This window comes from Falco biarmicus, chromosome 13, assembly GCF_023638135.1.
Source record: "Falco biarmicus isolate bFalBia1 chromosome 13, bFalBia1.pri, whole genome shotgun sequence".
Lineage (NCBI taxonomy): Eukaryota > Metazoa > Chordata > Aves > Falconiformes > Falconidae > Falco > Falco biarmicus.
Genome location: NC_079300.1, coordinates 1,996,594 through 2,019,427, shown reverse-complemented (window position 1 = coordinate 2,019,427; position 22,834 = coordinate 1,996,594). Strand labels below are relative to the sequence as shown.

General features: G+C 47.5%; 1 protein-coding gene across 4 annotated transcripts in view; it reads right to left on the bottom strand.

The window, feature by feature from the left end:
* Positions 1–9,325: 9,325 nt before the first annotated feature.
* Positions 9,326–22,834, bottom strand: part of LEKR1 (leucine, glutamate and lysine rich 1) — a 66,977-nt gene continuing 53,468 nt past the window's right edge. For all 4 annotated transcript variants that reach the window (XM_056359181.1, XM_056359183.1, XM_056359184.1 and 1 more), the window contains exons 10-12: positions 21,462–21,614; positions 20,138–20,437; positions 9,326–17,415 (exon numbers count right to left, since the gene is read on the bottom strand). In XM_056359181.1, the coding sequence (XP_056215156.1) occupies positions 17,002–17,415; positions 20,138–20,437; positions 21,462–21,614 (867 nt within the window). In that variant the 3' untranslated portion in view covers positions 9,326–17,001. The remainder of the gene's footprint in view (positions 17,416–20,137; positions 20,438–21,461; positions 21,615–22,834) is intronic.

Below are 22,834 nucleotides of genomic sequence, written 5' to 3'. Positions count from 1 at the left end.
TTTCAGAAGAGCCAAGCAGCCATAGCTTCCACTGTCTGTAACGAATATATTTCCAAAACCCAGTTACTTCCATGTGGGTACCTAAACGAGGGTCTGGGACCCTGCCTTTGGGCATGCGACTCAACGAGTTCTGTTTTGCGTGTTGCAAACGAAGGGAGGGTTACTAGTAACTACTCTGGTGTTAAGGGATGCCCTTCTCCATAAGGAGATTGGCCTGAAAGAGTACAGGGTGACACAGCGATGGGGTGGGTGTTGGTAAAATTCTGAGCATAGAAAAGTATGGCACAGCTGTTAATATGATGCAAGCAAAGTAAGCGATATGAGCGACTCCATGGCAACTAAGTGAAAGCAAAGGTAAACGGTGAGAAAGCAGCCTCTGGGCTTTCTCACCCAGGGATCCAGGCTCAGCAAGTACCAAGACACTCACGGGGGAAGGGGGGGAAGCAAGGCAGCGTGACAGCTGTCGCATCTTACTCACCGTGGAGAGAAGGCAGGTTCCCAGGGCTCCCAGCCTTTCCAGTAGAAATTTCTATTTCCTCACCTTCCAACCCAAGCTGTATGAAATGAAATGGTGCGAAGTGAGAAAATTTGGAGAGTCTTCTAAGGAAAGGTGATCCCCCCAGAAGCGTTCTCCTTTCTCAAGCCCCCAAGGGAACTACTTGGAAAATACGCTGTTTTCCTCAAGCAGATGCTTTCAGGTTACTTCTTACCTCATCCTCACCTACATTCCTGGGGAAGTAACGTGGACTTTGAGCCTTTGTATTGAACGTCTTCACCTTGTGAGGTTAAACTAGGCTGCAGACTCTGAGCACCTCCTGGGCTCAAAGGTGTAGGAGTTTGTCAAGGATAATGCAGAGCGGGGGGAAAGCACCAGCACTACGCCGGCCAGCAATGCACGTGATCTGCATGGTGGCAAGGGGTGTCACAACAGCTTCATGACTTCTGCATCACATTTCCTCATACATTCCTCACCACGTTGCACCAGGAGGCTGGTAAATGATGCCAAGAGATCCGATTGCCCTTTAGGCTCTCCTTCCACATGCAGAGACTTGTTAGATACAAAGATAAAGTCAGGTGGAAAGAGGAGAACAAACTCCTTCATTTTAACTGGGGGATGCGGTTTTCCTAGCACCATCTTATTAAACTAACACTTGTCCAGCCCTGGGACTGAAACAACTCGTAGCCAAGGTGATGAGTCGTACAGCCTCCCTTGGCGCGGTGGGCTGGAGGCTGCCCAGCCACGGCCGGGTGGGTGAGCAAGCACCAGGGGTCCTTCCAATGCCGAGCCGCTCGGCTGGGAGCCCCCTGTTGTCCCAGGGCTCAGCCCCCCAAGGGGCTGGAGACAAAGAGCACAAGAGCACAGGCAAAGGGGGACCCAGCGGGCAACTCGGCCTCAGGTTTACCAAGACAATAAACCCCCCGTATGTGGCATAGAAGAGCATTCAGGCCATTGAACCAGGACACGTGTGTACGTCTGAGAACGTACCTTCTACTGCAGGAGAACTGGGTGAAAATTAAAGTTATTTAATGCCATACCAAATCCTAGGAAGCCCGATTTGCAAAGCGACCTGATGTCAGGCTCCTTTCTTACGTGAGCTAGCAGGCAATCAGCACCCCAGTGCTGGCACACAGATGGGCTGAAGGCGGAGTTTGGGAGGCTCAGGGGAGCTCAGGTAGCACCTGTACAACGAGGAAGGGGCGACGCTGGTGAGAGCAGAGGACCGGCATCTTCCCTGCATCCCAGCTGCCTACAGGGAAAGGGGGATGGTGTGGAAAAGAAGGTGTGATCGTTGCTGTCTGCATTGGTTTACTCCTCGCTTAATTATGCTTTTGCAAGGCCAGAGATGAGCTGTCGCCCCTAGATGAGTTCCTTTAAAGCAAGTCCCCAGAGCAGGCTTTTGCTCTCCCCTGTTACTCACTGTGCTGGCTTTCCAGTTGCGTCTGTAGACTTCATGCTTATTACATAAAACGTGGACTGTGCTGCGATCATGGTGCGAGGATGCTCTGCAGAGCTTCTGCATCACCCTGCCCATCCCTGGATCCCCACGTCTCCATCACTGCAGCTGCTGTGCCTGCTGGGAGCCAGGCAATACACCTACGGCTCTCCTGCCTGCATGCAGCCCATCGGGCAAGGGACGCTTTCCCTGTAATCGGTGCACGGCACGTTTGTAACGCCCCTGCCCAAAGACAGCCAGAGGAAAGTCTTTCCATGAATTTCCATGAATACTAGCTCACAGAAAAGCCTGGTCTTCAGAAGCAACTCTTTATCCTTTTGTTTTATAGCGCAGGAATTAAAAATCAAGACGCTCCCCATATACAGTTTTAGCAGATTAATTACTGCCTCCTTCTAGCTCCCGTAACTGCTTCCACCACCCTTGAAGGAGGTGCTGTTATTATTTTAAGAAGGAATCTACAGAAACAAAACCCATAAAAAGACATCAGCAAATATAATGAAGTTAGCAATCGCTGATCTATGAAAGCGCTGAGGCAATGTTGCTACTTGCTTACACCCACAGCACCCGTAAATCGCTCCGCACAGCTGACCTCTTCCTGGACCATTCCCAGCTGCTGCCGCTGATCCTTTTTTGGGTACTTCTCCCAAAACGCACATGTGGTTCTTTGTTCAGAATTTTACAATGACCACTCAGTCCTGGTAACTTAAAACAAATACTGCAGCTAGCGCAGTGCTTCCCATGCACAGGGAACAGCTGGATACATGGGTGCTGGAAGGGGCTTCCCTCAAAGCCAGCGGCTGCTGGCAGCTGGTGCTCGGCGAGCAGGGGCAGGGGCAGCCCCGTCCACCGCCCCGTGGCAGCACCCTGCCGCCCAGCCCCAGCACCACCTGCGCTTTGTGCAGAATAGCAGGAATTTCCAAAATACAGTGGGGGATGACATTTCACCTACATTTTCATTTTCTGCTGCTAAACTGCTTTTCACATGACCTGGATGTGGAAAAAAATGTGATCTCATAAGTCAAGAGAGGGCAACCCACGTGTTATTAATGCTTTCAGCTGCTCTCTCCCAGGGACCTGTACACTGACAAGGCCGTTTGGGCAGGACGGAGAGCACGACCCACAGACCAACCCCATCAGCTCTCGTGGTGGGTCTCAAGGGTTCTCTCCGAGCGCCTCCGTGACCACCAGATTTCACCAAGAACTCTACCCGGAGGTCAGAGCAGCTACTTGCCAGCTCGGCGTTATTCATTGTAGTAAAGTGGTGGTAGGTCAAAATAAATCACTTGCTGTGTCACATCAATTGGGAGATGGAAAATGTCATTTAGGTCATACGGTTCATCAGCTCCTGCCAGTATGTTTTCCATGGCTTTTTTTTCTGTCCCTTTGGAATGACTCAAGCACAGGAGCCCCACCACTCCTCCCAGAGATCTCCCACGGCTCACACAGCTCCGTGTGAGGACATTCTCCTCTGCACAGCACCGAAACTTTCCTGGGCCAAATGTCATCCCATAACTCCCGTTGTGGACCACCCTGAATTATTCCACCCTTTTGCTGATGTTTCTCACCTTCAGTTTTCATTCTGTGCTGGCCACCACAGCGTCTGAGTTCTGCCTCTGACCTGCAGAGACATCCCACCATAGATGGACGAAGGCAGCGTGTTGCCTGCTGCTCGGAGAGGCGGCCACAAAGACACCTTGGGCAAACAAACCATCTGCAGTCTGTGCCTCATGTAGACAAATCCAGACAGCCTCTGAAATAATGAAACAACCTCTAAATAATTGAGACAACCTCTAAATTAACAAACTAAAGCAACAGTATGGCTGTTGTAGAGGAGTTCAAACACTTGATGATACCCACCTAAATTTAGCAAGAAGAGAATCAGCAGCCTGAACTGCTGTAATTGATGAGGAAACTGAGGGAATGGTCTTCATCACGCTTAGGAGGCTGGTGGCACTCGTGGCACATATTTCCTGGTTGTATGTAAATTAAGTGAAGATGTCACCACACATAACTTGCTTCCAGCTGCCCAGCGTAGTCACGCTGCAGATGAGTGGGCTTCATTTGAAAGTCTGACCTTTGTGAAACAGAGGTGTGGGTCAGGATGCTGTGAAAAACAGCAGCACTCACATAGCAGCTGGCTGCACGGCCCTGAATGAGCAGTTTTACACAAAGAAACCGTCAGAAACTTGGCTTCAAATTATTTCTCCTCGGCATAACATCGCACTCTTCTCGCAGAAGGGGAGCACTGAGCCACATGCCCAGAGGAAGCCTGATCCAAGGCGCACTGCGGTTACGGGCTCCTGTGTGGTCCCAGTGAGCCCGGAGAAGTGCTGGGATCAGGACTGATGGTCTGTGCCTTGGAGAGACGATCAGGGTTTGTTCCTTAGCGCCTGCATGGAGGGGTGGGAGGCGTCACCCTGCGCCACAACCCTGGCAGCCTGGGCACGCCACGGCCGCAGCTGCAAAAGCCCCATCACACCCTCTGAACACCTTCCTGCCACCTCCTAAAAATTAAGGAGAACAATTCTGCTGCAGCCTGCTTTAAAAAAAAGTTAACAATTATCTGTGAATTTTTGGCAAGAGACTCCACCGGTATTTTTCTGCAAAGCTGCGACTCCTTAACCGCAGTCAGGGAAGAAGCTGCAGGGCTGAGCAAGGACCGAAATGAAGAAGCCAGAAATGCCCCCCAGCCTCCCGTACCTTGGAAATGCAATTATTTCCCTTTATCCCTCATCAAGCAACCTGACAGAAGGGGGTGACTTGTTAAAAACCTGCCTCGGAGCTGGCAGGGGGATGCCAGCCCCCCGCCCGGCCCCCTGCCACGCTGCATGGGGAGGGCTACCAGATGCTTGGGCCACAAGTCACATCCCCCTGCTGGTACCCTGAAATGGCAACCATCTCCCGTGCGCCTGTGCATCCCTCTAACTCCAGCCCTGTCCCAGCAGCGCCCACAGCAGCGCCTGGGCAGGCACTGGGCTCTGCCCTGCATCCTCCCCAGACCCTACAGAGACCAGTGGAAGTGTGTCTACGTGGGAGCTGGCAGACCTGCGGGGAGGGTGGGTCCCAGGGGGCAGAAGGTGGTGGCTCACAGCAGGGCAATGGGGAGAGGAGGGAAGGAGACAGCAGTGCCCTGTTTGCATTGACCCTCTACAACAGCACTGTGTGGAAGAAAAAGGAAAAAGAAATGATGCCAGCACAAGGCACAAGCTTCCCAGTTTCACTCCTCGGCCCCAGATAACCCGGAGTCCCGCACCTCGCGGGTCTCTGTCTGATGCCAGGTGCATGCACAACCTGCTTAGGGCAGCGTAACCGTCAGGGTGAGTTTGCTTGGCTGACACAGAGATGCCCACATACAAAATATTTTATCTGTAGCCATAGCCACAGCGAGCCACACGACTGCAACAGCTCCTGTGTCAGCAGCAGAGAGCTGGGGGAGCCTCCACCCCAGCTCACCCACCAGCTGCTGGTGCCAGGGCTGGGGAATTCCCCTGGGATGAGGGAAATGCGGATCAAATGGGGGAACAGGAGCCCTTCCCAACTCCCAGAAAAGCCTGGCGCGGGATAGCCAAGCGACATACCAGTGTTGGCGAACGAGTGCTCTCTGCTTCATTTCTTCCTCACCGAGGGCATGGATGAGCGGTGACATCTGCCCAAAGCACATCCACTGCTGGCACCAGCCACGCTGCTGGGCGAAATGCACGGGACAAGTCACCTCTCGGTGTGAGCTGAGCAGGCACTGCCACCAGGATAGGGACTGATCAGTGATGCTTACATTTTCCAAAGCTTTTTTTTGGGGTCTCTTCAGCATAGGGCGGATGTGGTAATCAGCTCTTTGCTCCCGATTTTCAAGTTAATTTTTTTTTCCTTTTCCTTTTTTTCTCTTAAGAAAAAAAGAGAAAAAGAGAAAAATAAAGAGAAAAAGAGAAAAATAAAGAGAAAAAGAGAAAAATAAAGAGAAAAAGAGAAAAATAAAGAGAAAAAGAGAAAAATAAAGAGAAAAAGAGAAAAATAAAGAGAAAAAGAGAAAAAGAGAAAAAGAGAAAAAGAGAAAAAGAGAAAAAGAGAAAAAGAGAAAAAGAGAAAAAGAGAAAAAGAGAAAAAGAGAAAAAGAGAAAAAGAGAAAAAGAGAAAAAGAGAAAAAAAAAAAGAAAAAAGAAAAAAAAAAAAGAAAAAAGAAAAAAACCAAGCAGGCAGCTGTATTGCCACAGGCTAAACTCGCACAAAACCCCGACTGTGGTCCCACCAGCCAGGGTTCAGCCAGCCAGCCACAGATGTAGTGAGGATTTCCCTCCCAACTCAACCAAGGGAGAACACTGCGGGCTCCAAAAATCCAGATCAACCCTCTGTCTCTCAGCCGCGGGAGGAAGGCAGACACTCGGGCGTCAGGACCTGGGCTGCCCCTGCCTGCTGTTTAAAGCTTGAATAACTGCCGGCCACCTCCTGCCACCATACTGCAGAAGGGCACAGCACATGACACAAGGCTCCCATCACCACGCACGCCTACCAAACCAAACCATATCTCACTATTATTTTGTTTTATTATTTTTTCTTACTGTGTATATCACATTAACAGAAGACAAAAAGGAAAGCTGATTCTAGACCCTTCTCTTCAGGCGTGTGTACGCCTGGAGCCTGCCCCTGCCCTTCACCGGCAGCAACACCAGGCGCCCAGGGATGGGGCGCTTGCACCGAACAGGGACATTGCCGTGATGCTGCGGCATACCCAGCTCTTTCGTAGTACCCAGCCATTACCCGGGAGGTGCCCCAGCCGAGGAGAAAACCTGCGGAAGCACCAGCAGGCAGAGCCAAGCTGGGTGTCCAGCACCCACCCAGCACCGGGCTGGCACCGCCAGGTCAGCAGTGTCCCTGCTGGCATCCCAGTCTGGGCAGGTCTGGCACCGACACCTGCCCTGTCAAATGCGTTTCCCACTCAAACAAGATGTGGTTGTATTTTGTGAAGAGCTAGCAGCTTGGACACAGTCGAAATATTGCTGCCGCTGCCCCTTGCTGGCTGTGCCTCCCTGAGGAGTGCCTGCCAGAGCGCAGCGCTTCTTGGCACATTCCTGAAGGGCATGTCCAGGGTTCTGCTTTCTGCAGCGGCAACCAAAAGTGGTGGGAGCCATTTCTTTGATTCTGTTTCCCAGGCTTTTCCGGCAATAGTCTACCCCAACAGCTCCACCTTTTCTTACCTTTTCCATAAAGAACTTTTTATCATTCCCATGATTTACCGTGCACAAACAACGCCAGGACCGCTGGAAGGAGGAGAAGGGGCACCGTGTTCCCGTGGCAGCTTTCTCTTGTCCCCCCCAGGCGCAGCTCTTGGAGAGCAGGTACCTGGGTCAGCTTGTGAAAGAGAATGACAAATTTACCCACTTAGGTGCGCAAAAAAGCAGAACCGAGACGCTGCAGTTTCAGCGCACGCTGCTTGGCTGTACCCGCCACAAATGCGGCAGGTATGGGACAGACACAAAATTAGGCTCTGAGAAGTAATATTTTGCACATGAAATCAATTGCTGAAGTTAAAAATAAAGATCATTTGAAAATAACTAATTAACACCAATTGCATCAACTTTGGAAATGACTGCTAAGCAAGCTGCCTGAAGTCACCAAAGTGCCAGCAACAAGGTCAAATACTACAGTGAACCACCGAACTGAAGAAGCAGCTATCTCCAGATTATGCTTCTGCTCTGTTATAGCAAAAAAACAGTTATTCGGGTGCTTGCATTTACACAGAGGCGGCAAAGGGCCTGGTAAATGATGTATTTTCCCCCTCCTGAGACTTGCGGAGGATTCATTTCAACAGCCATCTGCTAACGACTACTCAGGGATGCTCAGCTGAAGCCCATAGAGAAATACCTTGGAGGCAGCAAGCTGCTGACCTGTGGAGCGTGACGGGCTCGGCCACGCGCTGTGTGCTTCCCCGAGCGCACACCGGCTCCTGCAGAGGGCTGATGCCGGCAGAGTGCATCCCTCAGGACTCGGGGTGCTCCCACCCATGGCTCGGGAAGGTAGCCTGCAGCAAAGCAGCTTCCACCGCGATCTTGCTGAGCGAGGTCACCCTGAGCTCTTGGCTACTTTTCCTCTTCAGGCTCTTAAAATCCTTGGGCTGTGCTGACAGAACACTGTGGCATCGTAACACAGACGGCGTTCTGTGTCAGGGCCCCTCACCCCGGGAGCTGGAATCGCGCACGCCCCAGCAATGTGCGGTGGCTCACAGAGCCCTACCTGTGCCCGCGCCAGGCCGTCCGGCGGCACTTCAACAGCATTGCAGACCAGCCCTGTCCCAGCTGGTCACTAACCTCAAAGTTCCCTTTGGAACCCGCACCTCCTTGGGGCCCACCTCACGTCCCCCGGGCTTTTCACCACGTCTAAACTGAAGTTGGCCAGGGCTGTTAGCGTGGCATCCTGGCTGAACGACAGCCCAAGCCATAACCAGGACAAAGCCCAGCACTAACGCCCCATTTCTCTCTGGGTTTGGTTTGGCTTTACAGCGGGTATGAAAAAGGGCTGGACCTCAGGTCATCTACATGGTTGTTTGCACCTAGAGCAAACGGCTTCCAACACCAACCATGAAGGGACCTCTTACAGACGTCTGCCTGCCGTGCCTGCTGACCCAACTGCTTAATTGTCTTCTTTTATACTTTGTCCAAAAGTTGTTTGCATCATTAAAGACCTTTTACACACTGCTGACTGCAGCTGTTTATCCGCAGGTGCACAGCAATTAACTTCTTATTTATACCGAATCGTCCTTTAACTCTTACATCAAATGGAGTCAGAAGCTTTGAAGCATTTCCAGCAGTAGCCGCAGCACCGGCACGAGGGCACGCGACTGCCGCCCTCACCACGCCGTGCCGGGCTCTGCGGCTTGTGCCACAGCCAGGGCGCACAAGGCACCGCGTCTCTCCTGGGACAGCTGCAGGCAAAAAGTGAAACTTACCCAGACTGCCAAACTGAAATCCTGGATGTTTCCACTTTCGGTTCGAATTCCAGCTTCTTTTGGTTTGGCCATAATTGGATTTTACCATAATTAAGTCACTAACTGAATTCTAAACAAGAAAACAGATATTTAACATTCAGTAGTGGCAAAACAGGGGTTTTATCCACTTGAAAAAATATTAAATGCCTTTTTGGAAATAGGAGTCTCCCCCCAACAAACTTTTCCTATAAATTTGGGTTTGAGGAACCAGCAAAGCCAGGTTTGATGGGCTAGGGCGGCTCTGTGTCACCGCTTGTGTGGCCCTGGCATTTAGGAAACAATGGATTTTTAGAAGGTAAAATCTGCTTGCAGAGCAAGCCAGCATCACTCCACACCCTATTAAGGGAACAAGCATGGGTAACAGGAGAGTAAGGAATAGATGGCACTCACAGGGTGATTTGGAACCGCTCTTTTATTCTCTGGTACCTTAGGTTATGACTCACACAAAAAGATAACGGCTCACACTGATTTTTGAAGAGGTGGTGCGGCACACAGTGACATATTCGGGTGCAATTAGACAAGCTCCACAACCGAAAACGCTTCTGCGTTAGCACATTCATTTTGTTCCTAATTTTGTTTAGTGTACGACAGCAAATAGAGGACAAATAGAAAAAGGAAAGCAGCAGAGTATCTGTTTACCCATGACCTGCGGACACGGGGATACGCTGGCATTTCACAAGCAGACGAACGGTTGCACAGGGGTGACAAGGAACCGCTTTCGTGTCGCTCCACGTGCCGTACCTGCCCTGCCCTGCCTGCTGAGCAGCGCTGCGTTTCAGAATGCCACTCGCTACCTGCAGCGCCGCAGTAACACCCTAACGCAGGCACTACGCATCACATACAAGCCCACAGTACAGAGGCAACGAACGAAAGCGACGTGCACAGCGCAATCCGCGCCCTAGTACCACCCAAGCCTGGTAAGGCCACAGCTCTGCCAGCCTGCCCGTCCTGCTCCGCTTCCAGCTGTAGCCTTTGCACGCCGCGAGCACCCACAGCGGCAGCCTCAGCCCTGCGCGGGGCCGGCACGGGAAGGTCCCACCACGGCCAGATGTGGTGGGACACTCCAGGCTCTTCTCTGCTTCTCATGGACACCTGAGGCTTTGCTCCAGCTCAGCCCTGACTCCCTGACTTAGCTCCCCCCCCCCCCCCCCCCCCCTCAGTTCTGCTTTGATCCTCCAAACCCTTGCTGTGCCAAGCGCCAAGAGGCTCACGTCCCCATGGAGAGCTGCAAGGCAGCACAGGCTGGCCCGCCACGGAGCCCAGCACCCGTGAGCCGCTTCTTGGACACAGCAACTTACACCAAGAAGCTCTTTAAAGCGATCTTCAGAGAGATGGGAAACCACCTTGGTACCAGGCACGTCGCTGAAGGCTGCTTCAGTGGAGGACAAGAGCTGTGGAGCACAAAAAAAGGGCTTCCAGTCCCACAGGAGGTGTGGGGACAGGGTATAATATGCATTGTAGACATTTTTTATCTCAATACTTTTTCAAAGCAGAATTTTTTAAAAGTTCTAAGTATCCTTTTATGGACTTTCCTTGTGAAGGGCTACCCATCAAAAGTGGAGTCAAGCAAGTCCTAAACAGGCCAATGCGATCAGCGTTACCCTGCTGATTTCAAGGTAACGCCAGCTTGTGCCACTGAAGCACTGGTGGGATTTTTCTTGGTTTTGCTGCCCAGTTACAGTGCGACGGGACCCACACTGGTAGAAGAGAAGGTATCACGCTGGTAGGCTGCTCAGTGATCCAGCCTTGGCTTGACTAGGATGTCTTCTTTGGGAAGAAACACAGTCACATCCTGGCACTGACCTTAATTCACCACTCATTCGAGGCTCCAGATGGAAAACTGCAAGGAGGGAACATTTGTCGTGTGGTTGTTTCAGAGGCTAGAGGGTATCTCTGGAGAGACAAGCAAAAGTAATCTGCGGGAACTGGCCATGCTTCCTTGGAAGGTTTTTGTTTTTTTCATTATCTGGGAACAGCTCACAGTGCAATGCCAGATGCTCATATTTTCCATCACACAAATTATATTTCCGGTGTTAAAATCTCTTCAATGTTAATCTCTTGCAGTACCCTTTTTATTATCCTATCAAAATTGATTTTGTACTATGCTTTGAGGACGAAAAAAACCCCAAGCCACATAAGTGCTAAGCATATTTGGTTATATTGTTTCACACCATTACGGTTGCATATGGAGTTTATTCTTTCTTCAGTAGAATACACTTAACCACCTATAACAATTAAAGATTAAATTGAACATCAGATTTTCATTATGTAAATAGGTCTCCATTTTAAATAACTAAAAATAAAGGCGTGTGGGATTTGTCTGAGACAGGAAATTTCCCCAATTTCATTATCCTGCTCCTTTCTTTTGTATTAAAACCGTACAGTGCCTCTGCAGCACACTGCAGGCTTTAAAGGGAATTAGTTATAAAACACTGGGAGCCAAATCAAGAATTTAAAGCAAAGAATACCTCACAGAACAAATATATCTTTAAATTAAAAGAAAGACAGTCTATTTTTTGTTTTCCTGATTAATACATTTTAATTATATATATATATATATATGGTATTGGGTCTGGCTCCAGTTTCTATTTTCACATACTAGGGTTTTTTTTTCATCTTAAGTCTAATTTCTTCCTCTGTGGAAAAACTCCATATGCAAGCCACAGGCTGGGATCCCAGATCATACACACTAACTCAGCTGAATATCTATTTATCATTTTTAATAAATGAGGCACATCACTGCTTTATTTTGTAATATCCTATTAGGAATAGACGTTTGATACATATGGCGAGCACTTATATCTATGATACATATGGCAAGCAATAATTCAATCTCCTGCCAAAGAAGCAGCAAGCCAGCTGGTCTTTGACCCTTTCTGTACTATTATCCGTGGAGAACAAAGAAATTTTGGGCAACTTTCAGTAGAAAAGTGATGACCCCATAAGAGGCACAGGCTGCTTTAAGTTTGATTGCTGCTCCAGCACGGGAGCCGGGTGGGGGAGTGTGCCTGGGCAAGCCAGGCTCTCCTGCCTGGGCTGCCCGCGGGCTGCCCACCGGCCATTTCTTGTCCAACAGCCATCGATTTGCATGTGTGACGTGCTCGAAATAACGTGCCTGGCTCTTGCTGTCTGTACCATGGGCTCCGACTCACACCATCACTTGAGTTGGGTCTGTCCTTTCCAAGGCAGCCCATGGAGCCCACGTGCTGGTGCTTCCAGTGCTGCCCAAGGACTCGGGCCCCGATCTGCCGTGGGTCCCAACCTCCTGACAGTCCAGGCTAGCTGTAGGTACACAATCCATCTTTCCTGTTTGTTTCTGCTCCTCTTTCAGCGCAAACCAAGTTCCTTCTGGGATGAAGCCAAGGCATGGCTCCAAGCACAGCTTGCACCAAGGACTGTCCCCAGAAGAGGTCCTGTCCTACTGTCCTGCAGGACGTCCCCTGCTCAGAGCTTTTCCACTCTAGGCTACATCAGCTGTGTCCACCTGGTTCTATCTCCCGGGATGCAAGTCTTGGGCAAGAAGACAATGACCCCTGTATTGCAGTTATCTAAGAAGTGCTCACTCGTTCTGCTACAGCAGCCAGGCGTCACCATGGATGCATGTGCTCGTGCAAGGCGTGCAAGCCAGCGGCTCCACCTTCAGCTTCTCCCACCCGCACCCTCGGCAGGGACGTGGGCAGAGCAAAGGTCCGGCCCCAGGCTGCGCAGCTCTCCCCGCCGAAGGCTGAAGGCCATCTGGCACAGCAGCTTAAACGGAGCATTGCGAAAGCACATGCAGAGGTCTGAGGCATCTCAGGACAACCCTGCTGTTGCTTCATATGTCAGAAACGCTGGGATGGCTCCTCCGGCCCTTCCCCACCTTAGCTGTGGGCAGTGCCCTGTGCCTCCCTGCCCACGCAGATGCACGCACTTCCCCCCTCAGTAACGATGCTTTTGCACTCAAAAGACAGTTGGCCAAACACAGATGTTTGATGCCCCCGCAAAGCCTTCTCTAAAGCATCAGACCACCGTTTGTGACTCTTAGTTCCACGCCCGGAGGAATCAGGCCTGGTATGGCGGGCAGGCTGGAGGGGGTGCCAGCACAGACCGCAACGCCCAGCTCAGCATCGCGGGGCCCTGGCCGGGACTGGCCTCCCCACCGCCTCCTCCCCCCACCCACAAGCGTGACTGCAGCCCCTCGCAGCTCGCACCCCGGCACGGCTGCTTCCTCCCAACCATGCTCCGCTCACCTATTGCACGCAAACTCTCTCCAGGTAATAGTAAGACACTGAATATGTGAAACTTCTCTGGAAGTGAAGACTACTGGATAAAAATAAATAGATAAATTTGTTAACAACACAGTATGGCAGCACACTGGATGCAAAGTGGCAGCCTGCTAAGCAGGATTAATACTTTATGCAAAGATTTGGACTGTCCAAGCTACTATTCTCCATCAGGCAACAATATCGGCTCTGTCAAGGATAAAACAGAAGCCTTTGCATCAAGCAAGAACAAGACAAGCCGTTGCCATGGGATGCTTTCCTGTAACCTTGAGAAACGAAAGGATGGCTTACTGCCTACAGCCAGCGGGTCAGGATCCCACAGAGGCAGATTTTTTTCATGCCCAGAGATTTTTTTAGTATTCCCTTGTGCCACGAGTCCTACAGACCAAGGTCCAGCATCCGAAAAAAACATTCATAAATGATAGCACTTCTGCCAGGCGTATTGCCTCCAGCACGCTCTGTTTCCTGAAAATGCAGCGACGTAAGTAGGCGTCCGCATTCTCCGGGGTACTTCCTGCTGATGCGTGTCATCCCATTACGAGAAATACTCTGTAAACTTTCCTTTAATATGTGAAATAAATTAATTTGTTTTTAAAAGCTGTTAAAAAAGTTTTCCCGACATATATTTTGTTTATTGCTTAGCAGCAGGAGTTCTGGGTTTCCGCGAGGGAAATATTTGTGCTTGACTTGGTTTGGATCCATGATTTATACACTCCCTCATGTTAGAAACATTGTTTCTGTGACCGCTCTCATTATTGTATATGCTATTCCCCTCTTCACAACTTAGGACCACGCAGTCATTCTTTACTGCTGCTGCTGCTGCAGGACACAAACACCGGAGCAGCGGGCAAGCGCCCAGCCTGTAAATCTGCCCTGCACGGCCCCGGGCCCCGGGCGGGAGGGCTGCGCGGCGCGGGGCTGGCGATACCCATCACCGGACAGGTTGCTTTCCGCGCCTGCGCTCTGGCTTTACCTTAAGCACAGATGTTACTGCACAGGGTGATTCCAGCCAGCGGAATGGTCCACAGGTAAATATCCCACCTTTTCTTCCATGTAAGCACTCCAGTATTAAATGCCAAGTTACATCATCGGGGTTCACCATGACACCTGTTCCGTAGCTGCACAAGGGTGTGAAATTTTGCAATAGCATTTACCAGATTTACATTACCTAAAAATTCTCCTAAGACTGTAAAATACAACCGAAGTTCATCTAAAAATTTTATGAAAGATCTATGTAATAGAGCTCTGATGCTCCTAATTTTAAGAGCTGTCTCAATGAAAATCTATTACTTTGGCACACAAAGACTGTGGGTGGACAGTGGAATAACAATTTTCAAGCTCAAAGGAGTCAGGATCATTCCTAACAAAAAATGACCATCGTCACCAACCAGAAAAGGGGACTCTGGCCATCCTCCAAACAGGCTTCAAACATCCCTTCTTTCTGCCTTCATGGAATTGCTGAAAAATTCATTTCCCGAGGCTTGTGTTTCAGTGCAATTGCTTTCACATCTTTGACATTTCCAATTTTCAACATTTGTAAGAAAAATGCAAGTATCTGAGCAAAGTCAGCAGGTCCCACAGTCAGTTCCCACCACTTTCCAAGTACCTTGGTTGTGCTTAAGACTCACTGTTGCTGTCAGCCAACTCATTATTCAGTCGGTATTAAGCATAATCCCATTTTAGTAAACCGGACAAGGCTCCAGTGCGCATATGGAGGATGCAGCCCACCAGCACGCGCTCGGGGAAGCTACCGCCGGGCTCTCCTGCAAGGGGAAGGGAAGCCGGGCTCCTCCGGGCTGAGGAGAGCCAAGAGGTGAATTGCTGGACCTCCAGCACCCAAAGCCTATACTCTCCCCAGGACAGTATGTGTTTGAGTCTAACACCCCCCCATCAGCTGGGGTTCAGAGAGTCAGTTCAGGTCCGTTCAACCCGCCAGGCGACTGCAGAGCACCTACACCATCCCCGTGCAGCAGCAGCTACCAGAGTAATCTTCAGAATACTGATTTCTGTTGTTGCTTTTGGAACTTGTGTATAGAGGACTTTTGAGCTTTTGAATAAACTCCGCTACCGCTGAAATCAGGTAAGGCTTACTGATGGCTTCAGTGGGAACAGCAGCTGGCTAAGACAAAGTGTGTTTTCAAATCTAGTGCCAGAGACTGAATCTAGAACAGTAGATTCTTCCACCAACGTTACTGAATAAAATGCATTCCCTGTCATGCCACTGGATTCAACATTGCTTTTCTAATTTTCTCCAACATTGAAGACACGGCTTACTACTGTCATTTTGTCACGTACAGGACTACCTCATGACCAATAAATCCTGAGAAGGCCAAGGTTCATGGTGCAATTGTAAACATATTTTAAAAAATAAACGTGTCCTGTGAAGAAGCAACTGCATGACTCCAAGTGAAGAGCAAGACCAGTCCCAAAACTTAAACAGGAGCAGGCCATTTCAGTCCTCCTATGCGTGCTCTGAGGGTCTCCAAAATGTTCCCCTCTAACTTACCTCCTATGGAGCTTCTGTCCAAGCCAGAGCCGAGGGTCTCAGAAGATGAACCTGGTCTTTCAAGAGAGTGACTCTTGGGGCGCCAGTAGTCTGAGCTGCCCCCACACCAGGGGCTCCCACTAGCCTGGAGCTCAGCCACAGCTCTGCCCTGGCCCAAGGCCTGGCCCAAGCTGGCTCAGCGCGGCAGGTCCACCTCTGCCCAAGTGACTTGCCAGGCTGACCTGGGCTGCTTCGTTGCCTCTCTGTCTGCTGACCGCCGGGCTGTCGCCAGAAGCTGTTACTGTCACCAAACTGGCCCTGTTCAGGCTACCTGTCCAAAACACTTGAGAATCTGGTGACACAGTAAGTAAAAATCCCAGACTGTGCTGCCCATCGCTGTTTTGCTTTGCCCACCCGGTGCTCCACACCGACAAACCGCCACAGCAGCAGAGCTGCCGTGTTCAAAGAGCAGCTACTCCTGCAGTGTCTGCGTGCTAGCAAAGATAACTGAGACTTCTCTGGGCTTTTTATACTCTGAAACAAACGACGGTTCCACATATCAAGGAGTAAATCAAGATATTGATCCTCCTGTGTAACAATTTTACAGAGAACTCCAGCGTGTCTACTTTGAAGCCTGAAATTATGCTTAACAAAGGCACTTTTCTAATGAAATTCAAGAGGCAACCATCTTTTGGACAAAATGTATTAAGTCTTCAACTCCTTGTTAATTAGCACAGCTTGAAGACTTGCACACAGAGTGTCCCTGCCAACAGCTAGTCTACTGAGCAGACAGATTGGCCACGTTTTCATGCTGAGTGATATATACTCCACAACTAGCGAGTCTCACTGACCTAAGCATAACTATTTGCAAATGTAATACTGTTCAATTAAATAATGGCAGAAATCCGATTCTAACCAAACAAATCACATTTTTACACCAGAAACGAGCAATTAAGCTACATGGGAGAACACATAAAATAGGAAGATTCCAATGAAGTGGTTAAGTAAAATAGTATTTGAAATTAGCAATTATTTTAATTACGCCTATTGAAGATGTGCTCCTCTTGGAGAGACAATATTTTTTGTTTTTTACTTTTCTCATTTTGAAATGTAGGTAGCAATTAGTTACGCCGATATGCAATGGACAAAGAAACATTACGGCATTACAAATGTATAAAAGTTTAACTTAAAATTAAGTTGTCAAAATGCATGAATTGCATCAGCTAAGATTTGACCCTCAGGGTCCACAAGTAAATGGTCATTTGAATGGTCATTTGATGCACTGGAATGGCTTCCCATGCGCTATGCATGCATACGTGGCTGTCAGAGCTGACTCAGTTGTCTTCTTATAGCTGCAGTAATCCTGCTCCTGGGCTCATTCAGCGAAGCTGCCCTTCCTCTCGGAGGATGCGGTGGGGCTAGAGCCGGCAAGGCCATGCTGCTGCTGCTGTTACGCTTACCGGAGGTGGGTGCCTTCGCAGCTCGTGAAATACCAAACTGTCCGGAGAGATTGATTTCCTTCCCAGTGCCCGGGCTTGTGCGGCTCTTCTGTCCGTAATCAGCGAGCAGGGCAGCAGGGGAGGTTAGGCTGCCCTGAGCCAGGGAACACGGCGATAACGGGAAGTTTCCACTGAGCTTTTTTAGTTCCAGTACTTGTTCCCTGGCTTGAGTCAAAGCTGCAGTCAGCTCATAGCGTTCCTCACACTCTCTGCGCACCGTTTCCTGGAGAAGAGTGTTCTGCAAACAGAAACAAACACTGGCTGTACAAAATGCCATTAGTCAAAACCTGCGCCTATTCAGCTCTCAGGCTTAAGGCAGGGGCGGCTGGAGGGTGCTGATGCACACAAATCCTTCCATGCTTCCCCATATTTTGGTTTCTCTGAAAGGAGAACTGAAGGACATACATCAGCATTTACACACCCTTCATTCCCTCAGGAGACAGTGGAAAATATGAGGTAAGTTATCAGAAGTTACTTCTGATCTCCTGCCCACCCTCCAGCGAGGGGGAAACTGGGAATGCTGCTCTTGGAAAGGAAAAAGCAACAGACAGAGGCTGAGTACTACTGTGCCAGTTCATTATGATAAGATGTTCAAGAAGTTATCCTCCTCTCTAATTTAAATAATTGTGCACTCTTTTTTTTTTTGTGACTGCATTCTTGATTATTATTTCCCAAATAATTGGGATAAATAATTTTCAGTCTAGTGTTTTTCACAAGCGTTGCACTGTGATGGTAAGTGACTGGTAGGGCCTGGAGCAGATAACTGAAACCGTTCCAGCACTACAGAAGTCCCCAAGTTGTTATATTGTGTGGAACTTATTTGTGATGCTAATTTTCCTGGCTTCCAGCTGCAACAAAAAGCAAAGAAAACACGAGAGCCGACATCACTAAATTGAGTCACAGAAGTCAGAACTACTGAAAGTACTCCTACAAGCAGAACCCCCCACTCTTTTGTTCTTCTAGCAAGCCATTGTGGCCAACACCAGGAGGTCCACGAGAATGGAAGGGAAGCAACCACCAAGGCAAGCTCCAGCACAGTGTGACGATCAAGTCACACGGAGAGCCCCCTCAGTCACACACAACCTCATTGCTCGGACACAAACTTTTCTATGTAAACCTCTTCAGCGCTAAGGGAATGAGCTGTATGCCAGGTCAGCTCACGTATCACCTTGAAGGGAGGACGAACATTTGTATTTGAAATTCGCCACATGACTGTGACAGTGGGTGTATACAGGGATGAAAATGTGTAAGAAAGATAACCTCAATAGCACTTTTTTGATGTTTTGAAGAGCAATTACCGGTATCAGTACAGTCAGAGCACAGAAGTCTGTTCCCACTAAAGTGGAAGACGGTAAACTCTGCTTAGTCAAGAAGAGGTTACTTAAACTACTACATTTTTGCAGGCACGTTTCTGTCAAAACTTCAAAAATTATGGAGAAATTGAGTCTTTTGTTGACCAATTTTTTTTAAGACTTTAAAATTTTACTTTGTAGCGGATGTAGAGTGGAAAAACAGAATTTCTGCTCAGGATGTCTAACTTCTGTGCCAACTGCCGGTGAAGGAGCTGCTGGAGAAGGAACATAACTACATGCAGAGGCAAAAGAGGGAGAGATATAAATATCCAATCGAACTTATTCTCTGAATACCAAACTCTGCAGGCAACTTAACAAAAGAAAGTTAGATATTACTTTTCCTGCCACTCAGACTGTCACCGATAGTCCATGAAATTATTTGGGAATTGTTACCTGCAAATCTGAGAAAGTATCCTGGTGCAAAGTTTATCCTAAAAACAGTTTCAGCTTTCAGCCACTCATGTCCCCATTTCCTCACACAATTTATATTAGAGGGGGAATTCTGCTTCAGGGGGGGTGTGTGTGTAGGTGTGGGGGGGGGGGTGGGGGGGTGGGTGTGAGTATGTGTGAGAGCGTGTGTGTGTGTGTAAGTGTGTAAACTAAGAACGTCAGCAGAGCTGGTGGATCTCACAATTGAGGATAAGTGTTCCTTACTCTGCTGAAGGTCTTTCCAAGAGCATTTTCCATAGGTACAGGACAGAAGAACTGCCAACATCATTCTAATTTTACTAACACAGTGTTTCTGAACCCTTTTCAAGGAAGAAATAAATATCGACCCAAGCCCTAATTCATTTTGAAGAGGTTTATTTTCTCTGTTCACCATTTTTTTTCTGCCACTTAATTACTTTGGACATTCCAGTCTAATCTTATCTGCAGTCCCTGACTTCACATTTCTCGTAGAGCAGTACAGCTCTCTCCTCCCTTCCCATTATATTCCAAACATTCAGCAAATGCTTGTGGTAAGAATATCCACCAGCCAAATTTCTCTTCACATTTGATTAGGTTTTATGCATTCCTATGTTACAGAAAGTGGCTTTACTGGTGGGAGGTGAGATGCATCCCCATTAGCACAGTGGGATGCACACACATACTCCTACATTAAGAGATGTAGTCTCTGCCCCAGAAGCTACTCTAAACAGGACTGGGTCCACTCTTCTTCCTTTTGAGAGTATGAAGTTTTTTTCATACAAATTATTTCCAAAATAAGTAAGATTACTGGGAGGATTGCTGCTGTCCAGTTCAAAGCATGAGAAATGTCCGTGTCTTCTACTTTAAAAACATGAAGAATGCTTTAGTGTTTACTCATGCTTATGTAGCATGATGTCAGGCTAGAGACCAAGAAATGCCTTGCAGGACCTGATAAATATATTTTTTTTTTTTTGAAAAAATTAAACACTAGTTTAAGTGCTTGCTGAATTAAGAACTTAAGATATATTGTGACATATTGTATCTATGAAATTATGATGGACTAGTTTTATAAATCTTTTAATTTCAATGGTTTTTAAACCAGTACATAACAGGGTCTGAAATATAGGTGCTGTGAATGATTTTAGAAATCACATGTCTCTAAGTAAAAATAGCAAGGCATTTCCTCAGTCATGTTCCTACCTCCTCTTGAACTTGACTCAAATTGTGAATCAGCTGTGTCCTCTCCTGGGTTAATTTTTCCAGTTCATCTGACTTGTGTTTCATTTCTTTCCTCATATTGTCCAGAAATGATTCGTTATTGTTCTTTTCCATTGTCAGCTGAAATTCAAGCTCAGTAATTAGTCTTTTAAGGCTCTGAATTTCTTTTTCCTTATCTTCATCTTTCTCTGCGAGTTTGATCTGTGCATCTTGTAGCTTCTTTTCAAGAATTTCTGTCTCCATCCTTAAGCTATTGGTGGCACTGGATATTAAACCTGGTATCTGCATGAGATTAGACAAAAATTTCATTAGTCTATATTCAGTGGATATCTTAAGATACATACAATTAAGTATCAGACAAATGTTGACTTCAGGAAAAAAGAACACAGATGCAAACATGTGTGTCCTCAGAGGCAAAAAAAAAAGCTTTGAATTTACATAAAACTCTCAAAGGATATCAGAGCTGTAAATTAATCAAAACTCACTCGGAACAGAGAGATTAATTAGTATATCCAAGATCAAACAAACAAAGAGAGGTAAAAAAGGGAAAAAAAATTTTACTGCAAGTCAGTATTTCTTCAGGGTTTTAAAATCATAGTCAAATATTTGGAAAGTGAACTAAGCCAAACTGTTATTTTCAGCTTTTTAAAACACTGTGCAAAATACTGAATTTTAAACAACAATATAATCTCAACAAATTTCTTTGATTTTTCCAGAATTCTCAAGAAATGTGTCAAATCTTTTGAAAACTAAGGTTATAGGTACAAATTTCAATTTCTACATAAAATTTCCAAAAAACTGTAGGTCTGGGTAGCTGGGAATAGCCAACAGCATGTGATGCAACCACCAACACAGACAAGAAAGCAGTTAACTGGCCACTAGACTTTACCCCATTGGTGCTGAATTAATCTGGGAAAGGAAAAAAAACCCAACACTAGTACAGATGGTTTTGTGAGAACTCATCATAGTCTGAAACATTCCAAAGCTTTTGAAAAATTATGATGTTAGTTTAAAAATAGTAATAAGTACAGTCCATGGACATAGATGAACTTCCGGTAGAGAAAATGCAAGAAAAGAAAGAACTTCCACACCATTTAAATTTAACTAGAATAGTTACTTTTTGGCTCATTCCATTAAAAAGAAAAAAAAAGAAAAAAAAAAAGAAAAAAATATAACATATACTAAGACTGGGAAAAAATATATCATTTAGATACAGGACTACACATAAAGATGGCTTTAGTCCTTCATGAACCATTTTTTAATAGTTTACACTACTGTCACAAAACTTGCCTCGAGTGTTACACACCTTCTTCTGGAGCTCTTCGTGATCTCTCTGATATTTTGTGATTAGTTCTTGCTGTTTTTGTCTCTCAATGTCTAGTTCCACTCTCGCTTCTTCCTTGACTTTAAGAATTGCTTCTTTGTGTCGTGCTTCACCTTTAGCCAGACCAATCTCCATCTAGGGAACAAGTGGGTTTCAACAATACGTAGCAGCTCATCCTAAAATACTTTTCACATTCTACACTGCCATAAATGGAGTGATGTGAAATTTGGCAGACTGAGATTTTGGGCGCTGGACACATCCGAACAATCGCAACCGCTGGAGCTTGGCGAGGGAAAGCTTCCCCTGGCCGGCAGCTCCCAGTGGCACAGCTGGCTTCTGCTCTGCATTGCACCAGCACCGAGCCACAGCCGGCAGCCCTGGGGAGACGTCGCACAAGCCCCACGGTGTCTCGAGTGGTGCTAGAGGCCTAAACGTAGGCAATTGAACTTCATGCTAAATCACTATGAAAACACTGTTACAAAATCCTTAGCTACTTCTTGAAATAGATGATTGTTTTGCTGGAAGTATTTGCTCTGGAGGTAAAATTCAGCTTTTTACGACTTTCAAATGCAGTAAAATGATACATTTCACAGTAAACAACATCCACTGTGCTTAAAATAGGCCATAAGCTCAATATTAAAATATAAAGGTGTTAACTCTTTCTTACAAAATCACTTATCCACGCTCTGCCACTCAGCCTTGTCAGAGTAGCAGTTTACCATACAGAGTGCTCATCTGCCGGCTCCCAAGGACCATGCTCAGGTGACACACACTCCACACATGCCATCTTGCAATTTAGAAGTGCAATGCATGTTAGCACCACGCACCTATTCCATCATGCGTGCCTCTTAACCTAAATCTGCTATAAATACCAGAAATCTAGAGGAAGGAGCAGAGAGGAACCTCCACTGAACCTCTCCGCACAGCAGCAGCAGGATGCCTGGTGCTGGTGGTGCACAGCCACCGCCCTGGCCCCATCACCAGCTCAAGGTTCCAGGGAGCAGCAAGGCTCCACGGCTTGAGGACTGTAGGGAGCAGCTCTGGCTCATTTTTGAGTCCAAACAACACTGCACTGATGATACATATGTGGGACAAGCTCTGGACAAAAAAAGTGGTGAAATGGAAGTGAAAGAGCTGCAAATTCTGGGTAAAATATCCCAGTCCTTAAGACATCTCACATATTTAACATTATAAATGCAAATGTGAAAATTCAGCCATAATTTCCTGAAAATAAAAGCCTGGTTTCTGGAGGCTTTTATTTCAGACTCTCCAATACCAAAGGCTGTATTTTGAAAAATACTTTTCCTAAACCACTATGTTAATACTGTGTTTCTGCAGGCTGAATTCTAATGGAC